Below are 27,458 nucleotides of genomic sequence, written 5' to 3' on the forward strand. Positions count from 1 at the left end.
ATGCTGGTAAATTATTTCTAGAGGAACAAAAAGTAAAAGTTCCAAACCGAAGTCTACAAAAAGTATAATGAGAAAAGGTTATACAAGAGGAAGTACATGCAAGCCTAAGTGATCCTTGCTTCGACAATCTACCTTTGAGTAATTTGCTTCATGAAAATCTTAAAAAAAAAAAAAATTGAAAAAGATTAATGACAGAGATGATGGCAACATGCTCCAAATAAAACTGTTATTTAACATGTATCAGTTAGCATGTAATACTTTAATGGCACATGATCACAATAATTTGAATTTGGTTCATTAACTTAGAAGTAGATGCAGCAAAATAGAACAGTATAGTAAATCTAAAATCCATAAGGAAAAAAATGTGTTAAATTCTACTAAGAAGATGAAACAAGCTTGTCAACATTTTAGTAACACTGCAGTTTAGAGAATTAAATTTTGGGTGAACATGCCTGTAAAAAAACAAAGAAAAATACTCTGCTTGCTTAACAGCATCTGAATGGTGCACTAAAAGGATGTTTTGAATATTCAAAAAACTTTTTGCTGTCCTGAACTTTGCAGTTGGAAAGACAGATTATTAATTTTACCCTACGTTTAATAGTAAGTCATTTTTTAAAAAAAGTAGCAAGCTTGGTTCAAGTAGTATTTGCATAAGACACAGGAATAAATTCAAACTGAATTCATGAGAGTTTTCCAAGACAACAGACTTGAAACTCTACATATCTGCTTTTACTTACCTATTTGTAGACAGGTACCTACAGATAGCTATATGCATAGCTAAGCTCCCACTCCTGTTAAATCACTTATCTATTCGATTCTTATTTAAAGTTCTTCTTTAAAGATCTTTTAAAAGAAGATCTCTTTTACAACACACATGGAGTGACCAAGGCACTCCAGGGTCTAGTATTTACTGACTAGGGACACAATTCATCAGCTTAAACATGAACACATAGTACACACAGCACTGTTACACCTGCTGCTGTGTGTCCCATCTGACAGTCAGAAGGATGGGAATCTCCTAAAGGAACGGCTTTATATATGCAAATGCATCTGAAATTACATTTGAAGATAATATCTGGGCTACTAACTGAGCCTCAGATTTCCATTGGTTACATGAGAGCTTAGACAGCCTTGAGGAAAGGGACTTAGACGTGTTGGCTAGTGAGAAGCTCAGCATGAGCAGGCAATGTGTGCTTGCAGCCCAGAAAGCCAACCATACCCTGGGCTGCATCAAAAGACGTGTGGCTAATAGGCCAAGGAAAGTCATTCTCCCCCCCTCTACTCTGCTCTTGTCAGACCTCAGCTGCAGTACTGTGTCCAGTTCTGGAGCTCCCAACACAAGAAGGACATGAAACTGCTGGAGTGAGTCCAGAGGAGGGTGACAAAGATGAACAGGAGGCTAGAGCACTTTTCCTATGAAGACAGGCTGAGAATTGGAGTTGCTGAGCATGCAGAAGAGAAGGCTCTGGGGAGACCTTATAGCAACCTTCCAGTACCTGAAGGGGACAACAGGAAAGCTGGAGAGGGACTTTCTATAAGGACGTAGTTATGGAACAAGTGGCAACAGTTTTCAACTGGAAGAGGGTCAATTAGGAAGAAATAAATTCCTCTGAGGGTGCTGAGGCACTGGCTCATGTTGCCTTGGTAAATCGTGGATGCTTTCTCCCTGGAAGAGTTCATCACCAGGCTGGATAAGGCTTTGAGCAAGCTGGTCTAGAGGGAGGTGTCTCTGCCTGTCAGGGTGGTTGGAACTAGACGGTCCCTTCCAACCCAAACCATTCTATGATTCTATAATGCTGCAAAAACAGGGTCCAACCAAAGAGAAAACTGAGTCCAAAGAGCTGAAAGAAATTCTTAAGGGAGAAAGAAAGCTACAGATAAGTAATTCTTTCCTTCACGTGCTTGTCTCTTTGTGCACTCATACTACACATGACTCCAAGGAGTATCCATCCATAATTATCTTCAATGTTCCTAATTAAGAAAAAGCCGAAGAACAATTATCCCGAATATAACATCATTCCTTGACAATTCTCCAAGTATATGACACTGAAGGAAAATGCCTGTGATGCTCCAGTTGACAGCTCTATAAATGGTAACTTTTGAGACAAGGAAAACCCAGTCACTGGTTGCACTCCAGTGGACCTAAACTGCATTCTTTTACACGCAATTACCTTGGATAAGATTCTCAGAACACACTGACAGCCTTTCAAATTTTCAGGCATGGACACAAGGTGGGAAAGCTGTGTTCATATCAAAAAAAGGTTTCTCATCTCCAAGAAATCAACAGACACTTCTGCTGAAGTAGTGTGAAGCTTAATAAAGATATGCGTATTAGCTTCCTGAGAAGGCTGAAGTCATTGCGAGCAAAACATTTCGGGCAAATGTTCTGTATCTAAAGCCAGCTCATGAAGAGTTGTAGATTCTGAAAGTGTAGATTCTGACATTTTGTCAGTCTACCCTCACAAAAACATGTGAAGAAGTGGTATCATTTTAGGCTTTAACAGCAAAAGGCATATGGTAATACATAACTCTCTGCTGTACCTTCTGAAATTTTGTTGTGGTGTGAAGGACTGCAATTTCTAAATACCCTTCTCTGAAGGGCACCTCTAACCTATTCAGCAATTACATCTTGAGAGTATCCTGCTGTTTACAACAGGAATGCATTGAAGACACGTAGATGCAGTTTGCTTTCTTTAGAAAAAAGCCAAGAACAAATTTTTCACTTCATCTGGCAGTTTAGTTAAAATGCTCTTTCCCTTCTTCATCCCTGAAGAACTATAGCTAATTATAGACTACTGTGTTAGGTTTCAGAGGGCTTTCAGGCCTGCAAGTAGATTCCATCTGGAATGCTTTTAACACCCTGCTACCAAATATAATAGGAAGGTCTACACCACCTGACTTTGTATGTTTATTTAAGAAATGGGCATATATTGATGGAAACACACACATTTTTTTCCATAAGGAAAAACTCTCCATGAATGATGATATAGTTCACCTGAAAAGTCAAAAATTTTAATCCTTTCCTCCATGAGAAACTGCGGAGTCAGCTATGTTCTGCTAAGGAAAAGTTATAGCTTCAAATTCTAATCCTGTGTGGTACTATACCTGTGTGGTACTAGTGACGTCTATCAAACTATAGGATCCATTTTCTGATGATTTTCTGATTTTCTGCTTCACTCTTATTGCTAGTATGCATTGGCAGAACATGTTGTCAAGATGGCACATATTTAGTTAAATTTTGCTTGCTAGTATTAAACTGGATGTAGAAGTGGCTCTGGTGTAGACACTGTATTTATGCTCAGTTATTAAGCCCACACAATGAAAATAAATTCTTAGTAATGACTTTTAGATATACCATCCATATGCATGGGTGTTTACATGTCTCTTAAATACTTATCTGTCTGTCTCTCTGAATATTTAGATAAAGTGAACTTTGCTTTGATTTTTTCTATTACATACACAGCTATGGAAAGGATCTCATTAGCACAAAACAACCAAGAACCACCAAGTAATTCCGCTAACCAAAATACCACAGACCAAAGCATCTCAAATTTTCATAATATTATATGAAAAAGAAAGATGAAATGGAACTCCCTGACAACTAGAAATACTGAGAGAATAATGCTACTGATTAGTAGGTAAGACTTTTTACTTTGTAACAAAAATGCTTTTCCTAAGCCAGCACAAAACACCTGCAGGTTTCCACAGGGATGATCAGTGGTTATTTTTCAGGAAATTAACTGGAAAAGGAAAAACGGCACCTTTGCTTCAACATTGTACCTCTTCCCAGTTAAAACTGGAAAATTAGAAGTAGCTGGCATCTGCAAATAGAACTGTATAGAAGAACAGTGCTTGAGGAACAGTGAAAGATATTGATTAGAAAGTAGAAGCATTAATTTGATTTTACAAGAAGAATGAGAAGAACTAGGCAACATACAATTTGTTGTGTCAGAATAGCTGCATTTCCTTTGTGACTTGAACAACTGAAGTACTAGATTTTTTCAGTTGTCCTCATAGGTGTATAAGGTCCCAGATTGCCTTGTATTCATTTTCTTAAGCACAGGCTTAAGATGTTAAATTACATTTACTTAAACAAAACCAGAAATTCCATCTTGTCTTAAACCAAAACTAAGTATGCTTTCTATAATTTTGGATTTTATTTTTTTTAAAAGATAAAAGGAAGAATATCCTTGGCTTTCAACAAATGAAAGAAGTATATAGAGCTTTCACTAAAAATATAAAAATCATCATACTGAGCCTTTTATATATTCAGCCTTCAAGTAACAGAAATGTTAGTCAATTCAAAATTGAAAAGGTCAGTTGTTAGTGTCAAACTGAACTGCCACAAAGCAAGCTTACATATATCAAGCAGATAATCAAGGCAAGTAAGCCAAGTAACTGACAACTGTAAACTTTTGTCTCATTAAAACACTGTCAAATTAACTATCAGGTCAATGTCATTGTTATAAAAGTTTACAACTGATTCACATGAAGAACCTTGATTTTTCTGGTCTTATAAAAAAAGAAATCTAGCGAGCATTTGTGCAGTCTGAAAAAGAAAAAAAGCCTTTTAGTGATAGTGTTTAACTCAAATAAAAACTTTCATTAAAAAAATTCATGTCTACATAAGATACAGCAAATAAAACAGCAAAATGTTACATAGGGCAACACTCTTAGTAGCGCCAAATTAATAGATTTAGCTTAAATAATGCAATTGTATACTAGACTAAACTCTTAATTTTAATGATGCTCCTATCTTCTACATCAGAGGATAACAAAATATTAAGTGGAGGTATTGCACAATCATGAGAAAGCATAATTAGTGCAACAGTACTTGTTTAATATCTGAAGCATAATCCTAGAAAAACACTTTTCTGCACTTCTTCAGTTCTCTCATTACTGTTACCTCACTAATGGAGTTGAGCTTTGCTGTAAACAACGATTAAGAAAGTGTTCATGTTTATAAGAAAGATCTTAAGCAGTAAGAGCTAATCAGACGAGGCTTTTTTTCCCTGCATATCAAATGCCTCAACTTCCATTAATACTGGTCTCCCTGTTGACCCTTAATACCTTAATACACAAATCTGAAGGAAAAAAAAAAAACGGAAAAAAACAAAAGGAAAAAAACTCAAATCTTTCTGCACTACACCAGGATCAGTATCTTCTACATTAAGCCAGTACCTCATACACTTCTAAATGCAAGCAACAACTTAAATACAATATCAAACAAAAAATCCTACATTTCCAGCCAATAAAAATTATTTCCTGGGGGAGAGCCTACTTGACACTGAAGTTGAGTATTTGAGGTTCCTAAGCAACTTTGATTATCATAATTGGTAATGGCAATGGTCTTGAGAAGCCTGATCTTGTGAAAAATGCCCCCCTTGTGGTAGGGTGGGTTGGAACTAGATCATCCTTAAAGGTCCCTTCCAGCCCAAACCATTCTATGACTGTAAGACAGAAAGAGTAAGAAAGAAAGGTCAGTTTTATAAAAGAGAACTCCAATGCTAAGGGCGCAATTCATCTACAAATTATGCTTCACTTTCAAGTATTTTCTTATGGTTTGCTTCTCTGTGAGACAGATTAAACAAACAGCAGCCTTCACTGTCAGACATAGACTATTTAATACAAAATTTTACAGTTGTTCTTGTTGTGTAACAGTGTTACAGTTGTTGTGAAGTAACACAACCTTTTCTTTCAAACTTGAGATTCCTCTCTGACCAGTTTTTTCTAATATTCACAAAGAATAAACATTATGAAAAGTGTTAAGTTAAAATTAATTTCATGAAAATCAGTATGAGGTAACATTTACACTCTTAGGCTAATGATTTACAGTGATCATTCAAATATACTAAAATATTTTCTGGTTTTCTGTTGGTGAGTCTACATTCAACTGAAGAAAATTTAAAATTGAAAATAAGGTGGAAGATTTCTTTCCTCAGACTCTTGGTGCAATGTTATGAAATTGAAGTCAGCATGAGGGACATATTTCCTGCTGATTTAAGCATTAATTATAAAAAACAGTTGCCTAAAACCTTGATTTTTTACTATTATTAATCTTTAAGTGTCAGCAAATATCACCAAAAGCAAGATAATATTTTTGCATCTGAATATATGACCCATGCTTTATCTTAAGAGGCAGTATAATTTAACTCCTGAAGTCTGTAAGATTTGGGTGAATAGAAATCAACTAATTAACCTGAAACACCTCTGTTTCTCAACACTGAATCTTTCCTTGATGCATTTTAAAAGACAGCATAATAAACAACATTCTAAAATTTGAGCCTTATTTGAAACAGTATTCCTTCTCTTTTTTATTGTAATGAGTTGGTCATGACAGAAAAATAAGTCATTTTATTCTTACTTGTTGCAGAGGTTTGTGAAAAAAATGTGCTTACTTGCAGCTGAACCGAGTTATCCTGAAGACCTTCTACAATAGGAGAGAACCTATCAACATTCCTTTCCTCTGCTGCTGCTGTTATAGCTTCCAAAATTTTTTCAAGGCTGCAAGAAAAGAAAAGCATTTCATTCATCAACATATTTAACCTTGATGTTAATTTGTATGCAATTTTATGCATACAAATTTAGGAGGTTTAAGAATTACTTGTTTACTTTGGAGACTTCTGGAGCCAAAGAATGACTTAGGGGATTTCAATGGTTAAGAAACATTAAAATTAATGCTGATAAATTATAAGCAAAAGAATAGCTGCCTAACTATTTCCATTAACCAGTACTCCTCTCTTATTAACAGGACCATAATAAAAATAATGAAGACAAAGGCATTCTGAACACTGACAATACAGTACAGATATTGCTTTCAAACCTAAGTTAAAGATTTTGGCATATCATACAGGTATAATTTTGAATATCATAATATTACCTTACTATGTCTGGATATTTCTGAATGCAGTACTCACATGTTTTCCTCTCCAACAATGCACATTGCAGAAAGGAGTTTAACTATATCTGTCATCATGTTCGTTTGCTTGGGATCAATTGCTTTGGTCAGCAACAAAAGGCTTCTCTCTTCTCCCAAGATTCTTTCCAATCCATACTAAAAAACAGAAAAACAGTTGTAAGGAGTGTTAGAGAGAATCCAAATGACTATCAAGGATCTAGTAAAAGACAGCGACAGTTCCCACAAGTTAAGTATTTCAAATGGCATTTAAATACTTAATTAAAAAACCTAAATGAGACAAAAGTCCAATACACGGAATACATCAGCGTCAAAAGATTAATCTGTTCTTTGAGTATATTTTTGCAGAGGGGAAGTGGTAGCAGAAAGAACTTGAAATCACACCTGGCCAACACACCACTTGTCCAAGCTGCACAAGCTCACACCCACTAATCACGTACAATCATTTGATTGAACTGTAGCAATTTAGACTTCCAGATGTTTTAAAATCCCATACCTTATTATTCATGAAGGCTCTCAGGCACTGTATAACCTTATGCTGACTCCTCTTCACTACTTTGTCCTGGCTGAATAAATAAAAAATTTAGTGTAATTAAGTGCTGTTTACATATTAAGAAAAGATTGCAATTTCATATTAAAGCATCCTTACTTTTTTGTCTCAACCAATCTTTCCAAAACATCCAACAGCAGCCCCAGACCTTCTCGGCCAAAATTTTCAACCCAGCTAAGAAGAAAATGAAAAGACATTAAAAAAATTGACATTTCAAAGCGTAATTACAATGAATGAAAATTGCCAACATAAATAAAAGCAGTATAACTGGATCATTTTAAAACCCAAAATTTACTCTTGACTCAATAGAAGATGAAGAGGTATTCCATTAACTCACTGATGCAATTAGATAACCTTACATTAAAAATATTTTTAAATTACAGTAGTAATTAAATTTATTAATTTTAATTTTATTTTTTTAAATAAATAATTACACATTCTTTGGCACAGGGCTGTAATTAAAAAAACCTTGCAAAAGAAGGGAAGAAAACCAACTATATCGGCTACACATTGTCTACGTCTATTGGAAAGGTCTGAATCTGCCTTAAATGGCAGAGAAGGACAAGCCTTAAGGAATCACAGAATTTCTGAAATATTAATCCATATGAATATGTCCAAGTGAACACAACAAAAAATATGAAATTTCACCTATTGTCAAAGCTATCTTTTGCTGAGGTTAAAACTGGACATGTTGTTTCTACATGAAACAGTGCTTCACGGTTCTGTTTACTATTGCTCAAAACCCCTTGATATCAAAGACAAGTACCTACAGTATTGCAGCCATCCCTTTGAGAGTAGCTTATGTTTTTCTTGCTGAAAATGTGATGTTTGATCAATTACTTAACCTTAAGGTTCATGGATAACATTTTTATTCGTAGTCATAACAGAAAGATGGTTTTGCTCTTTAGACTTCATTGTCTGTGTAAGGCACAGATATTTCAAACTTCTAAGAAAAACCCACTGTAGGAAGGAGAAACTCACTGCAGAGGCAACAAAAATGCATATACAAGTAAAGAAACTGGAAATTATTTGCTCTGGAAATTCCTTTTATAAAGGGTGAAGTTATAATATCAGTTAGGAATACTCTTCTCTTTTCATCAGAAGCAGGATTACTTCCTGATACCTTTAGACAACTTTCCATGCTTCTGTCCCTGGATCTCTGATTATTGTGTTTGGCCAAACAGAAAATTAATTTGTAACAGGTGTATCTTGTATTCTTTTTCTACTTTTAAATGAGTATATTACTTTTACCTATTAACTTATTATAAACCCAGCTCTATTTGGAACAGATACAGTTAGCATGATGAAGATGTAATATTTTTCACCATCCTCACCATCAAAATATGAATACTTTTGCAGTGTAGAACCAAGAGTTTCTGCGTAGTCTTTAAATCATTACTTAAGAAAAGCTTAAGCTAAGGAAATCCCTTGTCATGTATTAACAGCATAAAGTCCTTTACATAAAAAGGAGGAATCCATTCTGCAACATCAGAAGTTCAGCATTAAGATGTCGATCAGAATTAATTAAAAAATTACAACATTCACTTGCATTATAGCTTCTCCATTGTCTTCTTCATTTTGTCTATTTACACACCACTGTATACATTGAGTAAAATTTGTCACCATGTCTGAATAGTAACCAGGATATATAGTTACACCTACAATAGTGGGACCTTACTGGTGACAAATGACAAACTACTCTGGTGGAAATAACACAAAGGAGATGCGATAGGTCTTTTGAAATACATAATACTTCTGATAATGTAATGGACTTTAAGTTACAGGAAGAGAGAACCAGATTAGATGTTCTTGTTTATCCCCAAAAAGTAAATATATTTGAAAATAGATGTTCTTCCTGGGAGAGTATTTTGTTCTGAAACAGATTAGACAAATAATTGTCAACAATTTTTGATACAGCTAGTCATATTTGACATAAAGATGATCTTACTAGACATCTCTTAGCATATTTTTACTAGATTGTGCACAATTCTATCTCTACCATACATCTTCCAGCTAAGGATGCTGAGAATGATCAAGTGCCTAAAATACTATCACATTACTGCTCTTTCCTCTACTTCCACAAAAGAACGAAGATTACTTGCATACCTTTTCTTCAGTCTGGCAAAATATCAAATTATCAGTGCCCCTATTTTCAAATTTTAAAAAAATGTCCTCTTAATGGAAAGACCTAGATCTGCTGAAATTATTACACAAAAGACCAAGTAATATTTTTAGATAACTACTTATCTACAATACTGTGTACAGCTATATCACTGAACTACTTTTGATGAATTGTATTGGCAACCATTACGTAAAAACACCCCATTTATTCACCTGAAGAACAGTGACCAAGATCAGCGGATACATTGTCCTTTCAAGGATTTCTTTTTATACAGATGGACAATAAATACTACTTTTTGCAATGAGCTGTAGATTTCAATACATTTTTCTAAGTACGAGGATCAAACTCCTCAATATCACTTGTCTTAGATTTTTTCTGTGAACCAAAAATACACTTTACAAACACAGCTAATAAAAAACAACATTGTGGAACTAGTTCTTACATTAGAAATTGGAATGCCAACATGATTAAAAAATTAAGATTATTAAAGTAGAGTAATTGGAACAACAGCAAAACCCCCTGAATTACATATTGTCAAAAAATGACAGCCCACACACAAACATGAAGACTGTCAGGCTAGATCAAATCTAACTTTAATTCTCATTCACTTAAAAAAACACAAATTTATTCTTGGGCATTATACACACACAAAATAAAGTCCCAAAGTTTCATCAGTTATTTCTCAATGTCCATGCCATATGAAGCCCAGAATTTGTGTGTCAAAGCAAGTTCTTACCCAAAGATATGGCTGCTGATAGGAAACTCAAGGTCACTAATATTTGCATGTAATGGATATAAATTGCTGCTACTCATTATAAAGATATATATATAAATATATATTACATTTTAGCTTTTTTGTTTAAGTAAGCACTACAAAGGAGCTTGTCTTTTTCCTAGGGTTATTTTTAAATGCTCTTTTCAAGCCTCATGAGGTCTATCTTAAGTCTTTTTCAGCACCACTCAGTACACCTGAAGAACCCACATATTCTAGTGGTTGTCATCCATCTTTTCATGTGGAGACTAAAATGCATTCATGGACAAGTAGTGCAAGCCACTGTCACTGTCCTTCAAATTCAAACCGCTCATATTCAGACCTGTCCTTAGGTCTGAATACTTTACTATCATAACCTTAATAATGAGTCTTATTCTAATCCAAGTATTATAGTTCTTTTGTGTTGCCTCTTTCATTCTGCTTAATATATCAAATTGAAGTTAAATTTTAATAAATTACGGTCAAGTTAGGACTTGGATTCAACTGCCAAATTATCTAGCTGATGTAGTTTATATTTGACTGAACAAAATTCAAGCCAGAATCTAGAACTGTTTCTAGATTCTAGAACAACCTACAACTATTTCTTCCAATAGGTTAAAGAAACTAATCTCTCAAAGGTATCAGTGCAATACTTGTGTATCATTTTGTGTATCATAGCCTTCTAGCATGCTTTGAAGGAGTGACACGAAATATACTAAGTGCATGAAAATCTAAACATTTGCTTTTCTGTTTCTCCATGAACAAAAGTACTTCATTTTTTGCCTGTACTTACAACATGCATCTACAGAATTCTAATCCTTGTCTTACTCAAATGGCAATATTTGGGGAAAACCTACTTTACACATAAATATCTTAATATTTAGTTGCTGTAAATATTCGAAGTTTCTGTACTTTTTTTCTTCCAGATAATGTTGATTACCAGATGTGTGGTGTTGATCAGATACTCTATTACATCACAGTCTAACTCAGTTTGCATTATTTATCAAACATCTCAAGTTGATACCAACATTCATTACAACATAGCTGGTCCTGACATTCCAATCCGGACACCATTTCTCCATCCTCCTCACCCCTTCATGTCCCATCACACTGTATTGTGCTGTTAGACAGAAGGAGCACCTCACCAAGACCACGTTTTTTGTTTTGCTTTGTTGTTTTGGCTTGGTTTGGTTTTGTTGGGGGGGGATTTAAGTTTTCTCTTGGTGAAAAAAAAGGGCAGCAAAGAGGAGCACATACAAAAAGAGAAACCTATTCAATCATATAAATAATAGATTGAGCTAAACTTAAATTGTCACAGAGCTCATACATTTCCAGATGCATATAAACAAGCAAAGTTTTCTTTGTTAAATCAACATAAAGTGTAAGTAAAAAATATCAAAAGTTGTGGGTTGTTGTTTTGTTATGTTTGTTTGTTTGTTTTTAAATAAAGAAAGGGAAGTAATACTATGACAAAAAGTAGCTTCACAGTCACGGATGAAGTCCACATAATGTAAAACTCTGTCAGAACTCATGTTAATGCAAAGCATGTTTCTTCCTATGTGAACCATTACATATTCTAAATAGGGCAATCCAATTCATAAACAAATTAATAGAAGGAAAGAAGCAAACACCCATACAGAAGACCCACAGTAACAACTCTGCCAAGCCAGCTGCAGAAGGAAGAAATTTATCTAATCCTTTTTAATCACATCCCATCATAAGCATCCACATCTTTTCATTTGCATTATTACAAACTAAACTCAAAGCAGTTTGCCCAAATCATGTTTTCAACTACTGGCTTACATAGGAATTCTAAAACAAAACCTTGTAAATACAGCAGAATAGCAAAAGATATTAAAAAAAAAAAAAAGAGCTAGCAGCTTTATTTTTTTCATTTATTTATTTTATTAAAGCTGCATGTATCAAATAAAAATTAGGTTTAAAGATTTACATCAGTGTTAGAGTTATAATTAATGAAGAGCTTAGACTTTAAAAAAAAAAAAGAAAACCCAGATAAAGTAATGTGCTCTCTTCTGTATAAATAAATCCCAGAGATACACCAAAAATTACTAGAAGGCAGCAAGAAAGAAAGCACACTGACAGAAGGAGGAGCACACAATTAAAAATAGATATGTTTTCTGATTAGCAAACTTATACCAGTTTGTTTACCTCTTATTGATCACCCTGACAAAATAGGAGATAAAAGAATGAAGAGAATATTAAAAAAAAACCCGAACTTTTTACTACTTATCACTAGGAAGTAAAGTGAACTGCTCTGCAATGCATTTGCTTACATTCTCTTAGCATTACATTTCAGGTCAGTGAAACCTACTGAAAAATAGACCAACAGAAGATACGTAATAAAAAAAAGGAAAGTACAATCATTCACTGGTGCATACACATCCATTAACTGGAAAACCTTGAAACATGCACATCTACTGATCCATTAATTTTAATTCATTAAGACATATGAATATAATTAATCTTTGCAATATGTGTTAATGATGTTACCTGACAGGATTACTGGTCAAGGACACACGAAGAGATTCTAAGCAAGTGACTAGCCTTTCATCTGTTGACCCAGATTTTAATTCCTGAATAAATTCTTGGGCTGAAATCTTCCGACTGTTCTTGAGACTACCCTAAAATACAAAAAATATATTTGGTTTTTTACTTGGTACATACAGAACTTGAATATATTACTAATGGCTAGTCTTCATTTCTGCTCCTTAAAAAAAAGTGAGAAAAAAAATAAAAAGATGTAATTTAATCCTAAACCTGTTGTAACTGTTTATTGTGTATCTACTATATATAGTAAATGCTTATTAAATTTTTGCCAGTTTATGAACAGATTTATAATCAGTAGTAGCAAGCAGCAGGCATCAAATGTAGAAATGCACAGTGCACATTCACTGAAATATAAATCTTGTGACGAATGGATTCTGTTTACATACTGCAAGTATCTTAATTTTCAGTACTCAACAGAAAAAAAATTCTGAGCTGCTCTGAAGAGATCACAGGGCACATGACCTAGAAGGGTGACTGCAGTCACATGAGAACATAGAGGGAAGAACAAGTGCACCAGAAAATTACTCAGGATGTTACTAGAGTTACTTGAGTTCTTGAAGATGATGTTGCAAAATACTTTTCCCTCAAAGGTCCTTCATATGAGGAGTATATGAGATTGGGATTATGAAAACAGACTGCCTGTGGCTCTAGGGACTAAAGAAAAAGAACTTTAAAAAAATTTTAAAAGGATAAAAAGAGAAAAATAGTTCTTCAGAACTTCAGACTTCTTCTAAAGGTAAATCCCAGATCCACATTTGTTGTGTTTGCCATCTGTAAGAATGCAGTGCAATAGAAATAAAACTACTGATAACATAAGCACACGTACTCAACCTCCCAACCTTGAGGACTGGATTTTACCTTGTCTTTTGGGCTTGAAAAACAGGCAGATAGAAAGAAAAATGCAATGGCAAGTTAATGCAGCACTGTAGAAGTAGTTTTGTGCAAAAAAAGTATTTTCTATTCCAAGCAATATAGGTTGAAAGACACTACCTTTGACTCATCATTGCATGTTTGCTAAAAATAAATTCAATATATTAACGACTCTTCTGAAGTATACATATTATCTATTGTTTTAAACAAAGCAATAGTTATATTGAAATAATGAAGCCCTACAAATGTAGCAAATCCCAAGCAAAACAAAAAGCATTCATACTTAAGAATTAAATATCAGGCTAGATAAACACAGAAGGTAAAAGCTACTACACCATGAGTTTGTTGCCCAAAACACTACAAGTTGGTCAGCTAAGGGGAATTGGTAACTAGAGTTTCTGTCTAGTTATTCAAGAGCTCATATACTGAGCACATCCATCCTGTTCCAATAAATCCCCAAACATTTTAAGCCTATGCAACATATGCCCCTGAGGCAGAATCCTAGGAATTTGAGTTACAGTTGGGATAGAAGGAAGAAATTTAAGTCACAACCATTGTGCAGCAGGAGATCAAGGCTGTGCCTGTATGCATATTCAGCACATATACAGTTCCCCACTCAATCCTGGATCTTCCCAGCCTCATCAGCATAGATGAGTTAAAGGACTGACTAGAGACAAGATGAAAAAACAAACTCCTAGGAGCCTTCATGAAAAAAGTAGTTAACTAAATGTTACTGGAAGTTTCCAGTTGGAAATTTCAAAAAGACACAGAAATTCTCCTGGCAGCTCTTGCTGTGCACAGACTAGTTGATGAGCATTCCTTGTATGTCTAGCATATGGATTAATATCACGGGTGGAGAATCTGTCATTTCCAGTGACTTCTCCTAGCAGTTCCTGCTGTAAAATTGACCAAGCTGGATGTAACTAAAATACTTACAAAGAGTCAGTAAAATTGATTTCTTCTGATGCAGAAATGATCGTAAATGACAGTCATGTAGACAGGAAACATAGTTAACATGTTTAGATTATATTTTGGATGTAATTTAATATAATCAATAGCAACGTGTACAGTGGAAGGGTCACATGGGACAAGAGCCCCGGCAGACTATAAGAATTAATGTGAATGACATTTCAGAGAGTTTCATCTGACCCATCTGAAGACACTGTCACAAGAAATGAAGGCCCACAACAACAGCCAGACTGTAAACAGCCATTCTGTTTCACTTGGTTCCCCACCTGAACATTATTCCTATGCAAAAGATGCCAATAAACTATGTAAATGTCTGTACAACATACACACAGTACCAAGTACCACTTATTCATAGTTACATCAAGGCTCTGAATAATAAGAATATGATACATCTGCCAGTGCTTAAATAAAATGAGAGCTGCATTTGGTACCAATTGTGAAACTGATTATATTAGTTATATTTCTGCATGGGAAAAGCTGCTTAAGTTCAAAACGCTCAAATTAACTGAGAAACAGGAAATATCTTGAAGCGTCAGTGCCTCTAGAAATTTAATTGCTCAACTGAAGAACAACTGGTCTGTGAACAGATGCAGTATGAAGTCAGTATTAATTAATTCAGTTACAACATTACAAGGGAGTAAGCTGCACAAGAAAAACAATCTCATGAAGAAAACTCACTTTAAAAACTCAGTTTGTGTGTGTTCCACATACAGAAACAGAACTTACGACAGTGTAACATAGCAATTCTGCTTTTATTTCCTGTTGATTGTTAACTCCAAAACATAGAAATTGATTTTTAAATTTTTTCTGGGTTGGAAACACCTTGCCTGTGTTTATATAACAGGTCAAAATGGGATATTTCTAATCTTAAATAATCATAATACATAAAATCATCTTCAAAATCACTGAGAATTCAGTGGACATAATCATCTCTAACAATGAACAGAACCACTTTACTTTTGGCAGATGAGAATTCACGGTCACATAATAGCCTCTAGAGAAAACTGTTGTTTTTTTCTCGACTTCCTGATAAATAAAACATGACACCACAGCAGACATTTAATTCAAGATTTCAAAGCCACGATGCTTTAAACAATATGTAACACACAACTCTAAGATAATGTGCTTATAGGAAGAAAGAAGGCTTCATCTAAATACTGTACATTACAGGAAAACAAGAAAGTACTAGCAGAATACCCTGAAGTACTTGAGCAGAATTATTTCAAGCACACAAACACACTGATCATTCAAATTTTCAGTACATACTATTAGTATACCAAACTCCAAGACTGTTGACTCTTAACAATTCTTGTAAAGGGAACATGTTATAGAGTGGTAACAACAGCATACTTGCAGATAAACATATGCAGACATATATCCAGAAGTGTGCTTTCAGATCACTGTTTAAAAAGTCTTTAGAGAGGCTTAAAAGTCTCTCTAGGGAGGAGTGAAATGAATGAGCGTTGGATGATGCATGTCAGTGGAACTCCCATTAGTTTTAAGTAACTTAAGTCCTGAAGTGATGGATTCATTCTAAACATCTCATGCATACACAGAGGTAGATCACAGTATCCTATACATAAATAAGCACCTGAACATCACCCTGCATATTTTCTAGATGCATCAGTAAGAGAGATGTGCTTTATGAATATAAGAAAGGAGTTCTGAATGTCTAAGAAACAGAAACCCTGATACTGAGGTCAGTAGCAAAGCTTTGACCATAGTGGAGGCCACTCTGATTACCAGAGGCTATTTCATTTTCATTGATTTTGATTGGAGGCACATCCTCTCTTCTTCATTTTAACAGTTTTCAAAATAACTGTTTTAAATGAAACCTGCTCAGTACTTCGCTCCGCAGTTGCAAATGAGGATATTTGTTGTAACACAACTATAAGCTTAACAAGCTATAGCTTATTACTTGTTTTGTTAAAATTTGAAACGTATGAACTACTGAAAGATGTTACAGCAGTACAAATCAAGAGACTTGAGATGATGTTAGTTGTATGTAACACTCAGGTGCTACACATCACTTCAGCTCTTCTGAAAAAGCATGGCACTTATCAACTCAAGATACACCAAAATTTAGCAAAGAACCCTGGGAATGCAGTGTACTATTCTTTCTAAGCTGAGAAAGCACTTGGTAAAATCCACTGTATTCAAAGCATGAAAGAGCATGCCAGGAACAAAGTGTTTGCATGGGTGAGTGAAGGAGTTTCCCATCCAAGTAGCTCCAGCATTACATAGAATTAGCCTGGAGCAGTGCTGCATAAAACAGTTGAATCTGTGCATCACAGCTCCTGCTACTTATGCAATGAGCAAATCCAATTTCCTGTAAGGACACAGCAGTAGGAAGAAAGTTCAGTAAAGGTGAGAGTTTCCCTGTATGAGCTAGTGTTCAGTGACCTCCCACAACAGAAAAATGAATATGAGGGCTGGCAGAAGAAAGGGGAACAGAAAGGTAACAATGTTGTTGGGGGCTTTATGAAAAAAAAAAAAAAAAAAAAAGACAATAATGTGTGAGAACAATTTTTCTACCACTACTCTACCTTGAATGGCTGCTTTGGGCAGACTGCAAGAAGCTCCACTGCAAAAAACCAAGTGAGATGACAACCAAAGACAATGGCACTCAGAAAGAAGGATCAATGAAACCTACTCTGCCATGGATTTTCATTCTTTGAAAGCATCAAGTGCTAGGAATTAAAGAGCTGATATGGAAAACTTTTGATGATAAGATTCCAGCAATAGATGCAGTTGCAGCAACTCTGCACAGCCAGTCATGTCTTTTAGATCAAACAACAGAGGTTTTAGAATGCATGTATAGGCTTAGGGGTATCAACATCACATAAACCTAGACATACTGTTTGGGCTGAGAATCTTCAGAACTCTGAAAGATTTACTAGCCCTGTTTCCTGTTTTCCCATTAAATAAGAAAAAAAAAAAATAGGCTAGACCTCATAATCTTCCATTACTAAGGAATTTCTATAGCATGAAAGGACTAGTAGGTTTGATAAGCTCATCTTAAATAAAACAATCTCCAGACAATTCAGTCCTGCACTAGTCATCTACCTTTCCAAAAGTGCTAAAGCATTATGCTAATTAGGTACATAATTTAAAATAGAAAATAAGATAATTCCTCATTTTAATTACTATATTTAATGTCTTCTTTTATCAGTCTTTAGTTTTAATTACATGTGGGCAATTTTTAATTATATCTCTACATGTATGGCACAGAGAGAGTAAAAGAATCAAATATATAAATTCTAAAATAATCAAAAAGCCTGAGGATGATATTAGCACCTCAGAATTTATCACTGGACTCAGTCCCAACTTTGGAAAAACTAGATTAACAATTTTTATTACAATTTAATCCTTAAACTCTTTGCACAACTCCTTGCACTTCTCTAAAAGAACCAGGAATTATCTCAATATGTAATAGACACTAATTATTTTCATGGGCAGCACTTTCAGTATTAGCTACAACATAGCATCACAACATAAAATCTGACTGAAGTATGAAAAAGACTAGTAAGTTAAGGAGGTCTTCTTGAACAGTGATACAAAATAAAAAAAGTTCACACCAAACTTTTTCATGAAGTCTTCCGCAGAATCTTTCAGTCTCCTCTAATGGTCTCCACCTTTACCAAAAAGAAATACTATTCTGTGTACAGAAGACACATCTCAATTACTAGTGAAGATCTTTCATTGCAGCTTGTAAAATAATGATATTGAGCTCTTTAAAAACGTTTATATCTATAAGAAACAGAATTTAGTCAAAAGCAAAATGTAACACACGTCACTTTTTCATGCAAACAGGACACAATCTAAGCATTAAGTCATTCTTGGTGTACTTCAGAGAAATTTACTTACAGACTTTGATGCAGTACTAATATATTGCATCACCATTTCTTTTTTGGTGTTAAAATCCTTTTCTCTCAAGGGCATCTTCTTGTCTTCATTCAAGTTCATATCCTCCTAGAATGGGAGGAAAAATTTTTTAAATGTCATCCAGCAACACAGCTAACTATAAAGAATTGATTTTAAAAAATAAATACACAAAAATATGAACTTGAGAAGCTGAATGCTATTAGACAAACAACTATTCTTAAGTTAGATGTCACTCAGAACCATGAAAATCTTTATCCATCTTCCCTAGCAACTCAGACTAAAGAAAGACAACTATGTCAGGTTACAAGTGTGTCAAAACCATTACTAGGGTAACCTCTTCTTAGAAAATACCTACAGTTTCATATATACACAACATAAAACTACAGAAAAGCATTATTTATCACTTCCTAAAACACTTGTAGCTGTACTTAAAGCTTAGAAAGATCTTTTTATTTATATATCCATTTATTCGATAATTCTGTTCCTCAGTTACCAAATACTTAATCCTGGACAGTAGAATTTGCTTAGCTTTGAGAGTAGTTCACAAATTAATACACATTTTAGCAATAGGTAGGGCCCAAATACTTGATTATTTGATCCATTAAATCAACAGCTTCATCTGTTAACAAAACTGCATTGTAATTCTTTCATTCGAACATAAATCCGGAGGTCAAAAGAGCAGGTGCAGAGCCACATTCAAAGCCACACAGCAGCTGTTCACTGACATTTCTGACACAGGGACTTCTACAGTTCCAGTCTACAAATGCTCTAATCATTATAATCAGTTCCACATCTGTGAGAAATTACTTCTATCATGCTGAAGATCACAAAAAACCCTAAGAAATGATGAAATAATTCAGACACATACATATACGAGTACGTACATCGTTCCTATGGTCACCCAAAATGAGCAAGAATTACTGCAGTTATTTTCAGCTGAGACAAGATTAATTCCCACCAGCTTTGGCAGGAGCAGTGCCACAGAAAAAAATGTGGGTAACTATCTTGATATCAAAGCTATTTCACCGAGTCCAAAATCAAAGACAAACACCAACTATATTTATAACCTTATAATTTTAAGAAAAAAAACCCTAGAGCAAGAATTCAATTCTACACTGAATCTGAAGTTTCCTTGTCTTCTGTAGTTTTCATATTGAATAGGACAGAACCAAGTACAGTTCCCAGAAATATTTAGAATTATTTATAAATTCAAGCTCTGATAAGACATTACAAAAAATGTTTGACTCCTTAAGTTGAACTTCTTCAAATTAAGGAAATATTGTGTAGATTCTGGATTTTTGGCCCCACAAATGTTACCGGTTTCTTTCCTTTAGGACTGAAAAAAAATCTGCATTTTAGTTTAGTATGAATTTACATTATTACTTGTTGCTTATTAATATTGCATTCATAATTTTATTATTTTTATACTATGATATTTGTATATTGGATCATATATACACTATATTATTTTATATTTTAAGTATCAAATAACTACAGAGTGCATGTTTTTAAAAGTTCTTTCATTTAAACAATAACAATAGTCTCTTGCCTCCTTGGCATCTAGCTTGCATACTGGCATTACTTTCTACATGTAAAAGTAAATGCAAAAGAACTTTGTCTATGCAAGCTGAAACATAGGAGGCCACACAGATTCCAGTTGCTGTTCTTCAAAATACTGCACTCTTTTAACTAAAAAATTCACGGATAAAACTTTTTCCTTATCTCCAAATCAAAATTCAAGACGTGCATAAGGATATTCCTGAATATTTTGCAATATACTAAATCAAAAGTCAGGGACGTTATTTTAAAAGGGCATCCTGCATTTTTCCAGCTTTTCTTGGATGAAAGCAAAACAAGAAACCAGTACGATTTATTTCATGATGGAAAACCTCGTGTGATCTAAAAATGCAACATGGACTCAAATATCTATATTAAAATTAAAAAAAAAAAGAAAAAAAAAAACCATGCTTAAATGCACATACATTAAGAATGTTGTGGGAGTAACCTATTATATGAGAAGAGATTATTTTCTCTCAAAACACATAAAAAAGTGGAAAATTTTATTGTGTGTGTATACAACATTTAGAAAAAAGGTGGAAAATGGTTACTTGCCTATATCAAAGCTTACAAAAGTCGCTGCAGTTTTTAGATAAAAAAGAATATAATGATGAATCCCAAGAAGTAGCATCTTTATTATTTCAAAATCAAACCCCTCAAGTAGTCACATGCTCAAAGAAAAAGTACATGAAGGATCTTAAGCAGGCTCTTAAATTGTCAGGTCAAAACCTAAAAATTGAAATCAATTTCATAACACATAAATCAAAATATATTAATTAGTTGGTCACACATTTATCCATGAATAATTGTACTAGCCAGTACTTCTACGATTCATCAATAAATTCTGACACTGATATATGGTTTTGGACATGAAGATTTGGGGACTGGTAAAAGGAATTTAAAATCAGAACAGGTAAGAGAGTTCCTTTCAATTTATTTCTTTAAATACTTTTTCAGTAAATTCTTCCATAGGTCTTTCTCCACGTTTTCTGAGAAGTGTCATATGTTCACAATCTTGCCTGCAATATGTGACAGTTTGAGGGTTTTTTTGTAACAATATTGAAATGCATATATATCCTACCTAAGGTGGGTGGAAAACATACACACACAAAAACAACAGAATAGCTTTTCACATTAGCCTGTAGCTTTTCACTTCTTTCACGCTTGCTCTTTTAAGTTTTCTGAAAAATAACTTCTGAACTTAAATAAAGAAACAAACAGCTTACTTTTCCTGCAAAAATGTCTTCTAATCACATTTTTTAAAAAATCCAGACACAGCAAAACAAAAAAAGCACAGAAGTAATGAACTTATCAGTACAAACTACATTTTTTATTCATTCTGTCTGCAGTAAAAATTATTTTTGTTGTTTCTGATAAATGAAACATCATTAAAGTAACTGATTGATAAGAAGTATTCTGTGGTATAATTGGAACTCCAGATGTGGCTTAGTTTATAAAATACTTCAACTCCATTCTTGTATTTCCTTCTACATTATTTAAAGTTATTCCACAGGTGAGCAATACCCGTCTCAAAAATAATGGATATTTTTGAGATGGATATTTATTGACATGGATATTTTATTAATAGGAGTAACAAAAATGAAAGGAACTACTCATCAGGTAATTATTAGCTTTAACTGTCTGGTTTTATGAGCTCTTTCATAATTTTTGTTATCAAAGACACATGGGTTGCCACTGCTCCCTTCAGTACTAGCTAATAGACCATTTTTATTTTGTCCAGAATTAGCTCTAAAAGCTCAGTTACACCATTCAAATTGTTCACCACTCCTCTCCCTCAAATCATTTAATTTGATCAGAACAGCAAACTAGAGGCTACATTATATAATTAGCTATGTAATCTGCTGTGACTAAACTAGCTTTATTCCAGTCCATTCAAGCGTGGATAATCTGAAGAATTTTTTCATGTTTTAGCTAAAGTAACACTGATAAAATAGTTTATCAAAGACAGTTTAAGTGCTTTGTTATTCAAGAAAACTAGGAAAGCATTCAAATTATCCAGGATGTCATCACTACTTAACCCATTTTTTCAAAGTAGTTACAAAACTGGAATTAATTGCTTCAGGATCTATGGATATAAGATTTCCTCTTTATCTAGACAGAGTAGTAGGTTTCTGAGGACAAAGAGTAGTAGTTTTCTGAAGATTTACTAAAAGTTTCTATTTTTTATGGCATAATCTCAGCATCACACACTATCCTATACAGAATCTCTGTAGAATGGTAGAGAAATGCTAGCTACACTTACGTACTGGGGGAGGGGGCACAGAGATGGGGTAGGGGGGAAAGAAGGCATAGCTTCAAGTTTTATACAATATTCTACCATTTCCTAACATATAAGCAACTAACATTCACAGTGAAGTTTCTTAACAGAAGTAAGAGATCCCAGGTGCAGAGATATAACAAGTAAAATGGACCCTATGAGAACAAGTACAAATACAGAAGCTGGTAACACAGTAAATTAGTCCTCCATCCTCCCCTTCATCATCTTAACCAGGAAAATCTAGAATCCTATCTCTCAGTCATAGCTCTCAACAGCTCAACAAAACCACCTTCAAAACTAAACGAAAATTATTGAGTATGAGGAATTCCATAAAAGCATTTTTCTCATAGCGCATGTAATTTCCTCCACATCCCAGCTGCTGGTAGTTCCTTTGTGTTTCAAGAGTTACTTGTTACTTGCTGTGAGGCAGAGAAAGAAATGATAATGTCGGAATCAACCTCCTTGACAGTGTCCTCTTGTGCTCCTCATATTGCAGTTACTCTCTTCTCTCATGGCCATGCCATCTTTCATTTTCAACTGTCCATAATGCCATCATCATCATGAAAGAAAACCAACCTACACTGAGATAGTATCAACGCTACATAATCGTTCCAGCAACTAACTGCTCCTTTGCAGCACCATAACAATGACAGCTAAGGAAGAATCAAATTTGAGACTGCAGGCTGCAAACAAATGCTGCTTTGGAAGCAAGAACCTTAAGCCTCTTCTGTTCAAGAGTGAAATGGCATATAAGCTCAAAACAAAATCCTGCTGTGGCAGTCAAAGGCATAAAATCCATTTTTAAAAGCAAGCAGGGTTCCCCATTTCTTGTTGCTACTCAAAATCTGTTGTATAATCTCATTTCTAATGATCAGAAACCTTTAGTTTCCATTTTAAATACATTTGGAGCAACATCTTGTCAAAATAATTTGACAATTCTCAAAATAATTTGAGAAACACCCTGGAAACCACATAATTACAATTCACCATGACCACAATATTAATAATTCAGGTAAATATCAGAACATAGGCATAAAAGAAGGCTTCACTGGACAATTAGCCATGTTGTCATTCTTTAAGAAAATCTACATTAGACTTACCATCATTTTTTCAAAGAGTGCTATGATTTCTCTTTCTGACAGGGGTTTTGGTGCAAAGTCCTCTGCATCCGTAGATGTGGATGACCAATCCGTAGAATGGGACTGTTTTGTATGCAGCAGAGCAGGTCTTTCCTTTTTACTTCCTGGAATTCTTAGACTGGCAAATCTATCCAACTGAAAAGAGAGTAAGATAATGTATCACTTGCTGTTTCTCTGTTATGTAACCCTAATGTTCTTGGAAGTTAAATATTGTTATTTTTCTGTGGTAATTTGCCTGTTATTTACCTGTCTTACTTTAAAGGGTTTCCCTAAAGATCTACATAAAGGCCTACAAATGCCTTAGCATTTGGGTTAACAGACCAGAATTCCATTACATTATGAAGAAATCATGCAGAACATGAGAATTTTTTTGAAAGTTTGGAGAAAAAGATATCTAAAAAACGAGTTTATGAGGGTTCTTTCCAACCATTACATGTAGAATATGAGAAAGCAGGCCTATTTACCAGAAGAATAGTATCAAAACGCCTTTTGTTACTCTGAAACATCTGTTCTCCTGACATGGTAATAGAATACAAAGATAAACCAAGAAAATATTTCTTATTTAGAGACAAGTGAGCGTAACTAAGACATTGTTCCATTTTTTTTTTTTATTTGGATTATGTTATCCAAAACTTAGTGCCTTTCTGTGCTCCAATTATTTAGAAACTAATTTAAGAGAAGCATAAAAATCAAGAGCTTCTTTATTAAAGTGAAAAAATAAAATACACCTATGTTTTCATGAATAATCCTTAGGATTTCTCACCAACACAAGACAATCACTCTGACTTTCCCCTTTCAAAAGCCAGAAAAAATTCACTGGCAAAGTGGTTTGGGCTTTGGTTTGTTGGGTTTGTGTTATTTCTATTAGCTTTTCAATAAATACTTACTAAATTAAATTCTAAACTTTTTCATTGTTAGAGTTTGTGTTTTTTAATGTATATGGACAAAGACCAACAGAACACAAAAGCAACTGCCATACTCAATGAGATTCACTACATCTTAATCATTGCTGTAAACAGCCTTCTGAACAGACGTGAGCAGCACTATTACAACTGTCAACACAGAAAAAAAGTTGAAGGCAGACTTGATACATAAGAAATTTTGGACAAGATTTCAACCATATCAGTAGACTCATATCTTTGAAATGCTTTGCAAAAAATTCTGAGGCTTCAATAAATATTGAAGATAAGTACCTTCAGATATCACTTAATAAGTACATCGAAGTTACCAAATTCAATGACCAGTAAACTTATTATAGCATCCATGGGATTAAGATCAGAGTGCAAATAAAATTAGCAGCAAAAATGTTGTACCAAATGTTGCGCTCTAGTCAGACCAAAAATTGACTATTTAACATTCATAAAGAAAGGTTTAGAGGAAAAACAGAAAGACTTTAATTCTTCCTGTTGAAAACTGAAAAGGAACAGTTTTTGAAATGCAGAAATAGAATGTAAGCCACTTGCATACAGACAGTTGTAAAACATGCAAAAGCAGAAAATTATTATGGCATAAACTTAAAAGAGCTCAGCATGGATGATAGAGCCCTTATGTGTCACATGAAACCAGCAGGGAATGAGGAAAGTACTCTCTACAGGAATAATTAATTACATAGAAAAGACCCAGGAAGAAAAAGAATTCAACAAAAGCAAAAGGCAGGGCAACATCATTGGAAGTGAAGTATAGAGTCACTAGTGGCAAAAGCCATCTTGCATCTTGACCAGACAGCAATATCCCTTCCTGTCCTTAAAATCAAAAGTCTATGGCAAGAATGGAGGGATGAAGCCAGATTGCAAACTACAATGACTGGACTGGAAACAAAACAAAACAAATTAAAAGTCACACTACATGAGATTTTTTTACTCAAACAGTATCTTTCAAAGTATTGATGAAAGGCATCATGCCTGCTCCAAAGAATGAGATAGCCAACAGCTTCTCCGTGACCCCCTGTTCACATGCAAAACCTAAGAAATAAACTATTATGTCAAAAGTCTTTATATGTAGACTTGAAGCAGGGATAGAGAGACAACACTTTAGCTGAAAATAACAGATTTCAGACTGTGATTCAACAGCGAACTGACTAAATTAGGCTTGAGAAGTGTGCTCTTCGTGCCTTATCCATCTCTTCAGAAAAATCTCAGCTCCTTCCTTACAGTCTGTTTCTCAAGTGCCCCCTTTTCCTTCCCGTGCTCCACACTGCAGAAGCAAAATCAGCTTTCTGCTATGAAGTACCCCGTGCAGCCCCAGAGCTGCTGTTGTTCCATACTAAGAACAGGAAGCAGCAATTTAGCAATGAGAGCCAACTCATCCTTGGAAAAAAAAAAAGTAATTTCCTTTCATTTGTTCATATTTTTAGGTTAGTCTGTGTATCCTTTTAAATGTTAGACTGTATGGTAGATGTTCTTCAACATTACAGATTAGGCCATAATATACATATTCTCTGTGTTCACCAAATCCTATCCCACGTGTGCCAGAGGAGGGTGCATTTCATCAGGTATAACATGTAAGACAAGGTGAGAGACTAGGATTTAAACGTGTCAAACAAATTACTTGAAACAATTTGAAGCAATGCAGCCTAAAAACAGGATTTCCATAGATTAAAAAAGGAAATTCACAAGATCTGCAGGGCAGGACATTGTGAGTATCCTACACATATTTTTCTTTTGAATTATACACCAATAGTACTTAACATGTTTCAGTATTCCATACATGAGAATAATTGAATGGTCCACATAGAGCATCATATGGAAAGAACAGAAACTTCATTGTTTGATTGTAATTAAATTGACAACTGATGCTGCTGGTGATCCAAGTGCATAGAGGAAATAGCAAAAATAGAGTTCAATAATCTTCCATGTTACATCAAAAACATTTTAAATCAGGTTAACCAATGGGGAATATCTAAAGTAAGCTTTGATACAAAGCAACACTATAGTTTAAAGCAGGTTTTATCTTTTATATTTTCTAAAGATGTCTGCCTTTTATGTGTTTGTATTAGCAATAAATGCATACAGACTCATACAGGAACACTGCTTTAGGCCAATAATGTTCTGAAAGGGACAAACCTTTCCCTTAAAGTCTTTGTAAAGCCAACATTAAAATTAAGCAAATAATAAACAGTGTTTCTTACAGTCTTGATAGAAAGTATTTCCACAGTAATTTTGCCAAACTAGTATCTTGTTTGATGCACTGATGGAACTCAGAGTATTAAGAGTTCAAAGAATAAAATTAAATACAACTGTCCATTCAAAGGAGAAAGCTAGAAGTTTTTTAATACACTAATCAAAAACATGATAGCGAATCTCTAACCAGCTTATTAATTCAAACAACAATGTATTCTTATCATCATAGCACACTGTTACTGAGGATGAGGAAAACTGTATTTCAGATACATAATCGAAAAAGAAACAGTTGTAAAATAATTAAATACTGACTACAGAAAGACTACAGAAATATTAATACTCTATTCTAAATTACAAAAAAAAAAGGGGGGGAGGGAAGGGTGCTGCCCATGCAAACACAGCAGAGCTGCATTTTGGTCTGAAGTTTAAAAGTAATGTGGTATTAGAAGGAGAAGTGAAAGCTACTGAAAAGAAAAACCACTGACGGTAGGAAGAGTTTCCTATTCAAAGGTAAGCATAATCTTAGAAATAATGCAGATACACTGCTATTTTGTTAGCAAAAAATAACTGAGACAGTCGTAAGTCTTTTTTTATTAAAAGGCAGGAGTTTTGGTCTGGCTAGTTTTGAGTTTCTCCAAGGTGGAACAAAAGAAGATAAGGAGGGAAAAGATAACAAAAAATTAACTAGGACCACAGAGGAGCTATTACAGATATAATTCACGCAGTTCTCATTC

General features: G+C 34.3%; 1 protein-coding gene across 1 annotated transcript in view; it reads right to left on the reverse strand.

The window, feature by feature from the left end:
- The window catches only part of DIAPH3 (diaphanous related formin 3), a 210,374-nt gene that overhangs the window by 163,658 nt on the left and 19,258 nt on the right, over window positions 1-27,458 (reverse strand). The window contains exons 3-9 of the mRNA XM_071740516.1: window positions 23,567-23,740; window positions 18,614-18,718; window positions 12,851-12,981; window positions 7,566-7,640; window positions 7,413-7,482; window positions 6,918-7,054; window positions 6,399-6,504 (exon numbers count right to left, since the gene is read on the reverse strand). Coding sequence (XP_071596617.1) covers window positions 6,399-6,504; window positions 6,918-7,054; window positions 7,413-7,482; window positions 7,566-7,640; window positions 12,851-12,981; window positions 18,614-18,718; window positions 23,567-23,740 — 798 coding nt within the window. The remainder of the gene's footprint in view (window positions 1-6,398; window positions 6,505-6,917; window positions 7,055-7,412; window positions 7,483-7,565; window positions 7,641-12,850; window positions 12,982-18,613; window positions 18,719-23,566; window positions 23,741-27,458) is intronic.

This window comes from Heliangelus exortis, chromosome 1, assembly GCF_036169615.1.
Source record: "Heliangelus exortis chromosome 1, bHelExo1.hap1, whole genome shotgun sequence".
Lineage (NCBI taxonomy): Eukaryota > Metazoa > Chordata > Aves > Apodiformes > Trochilidae > Heliangelus > Heliangelus exortis.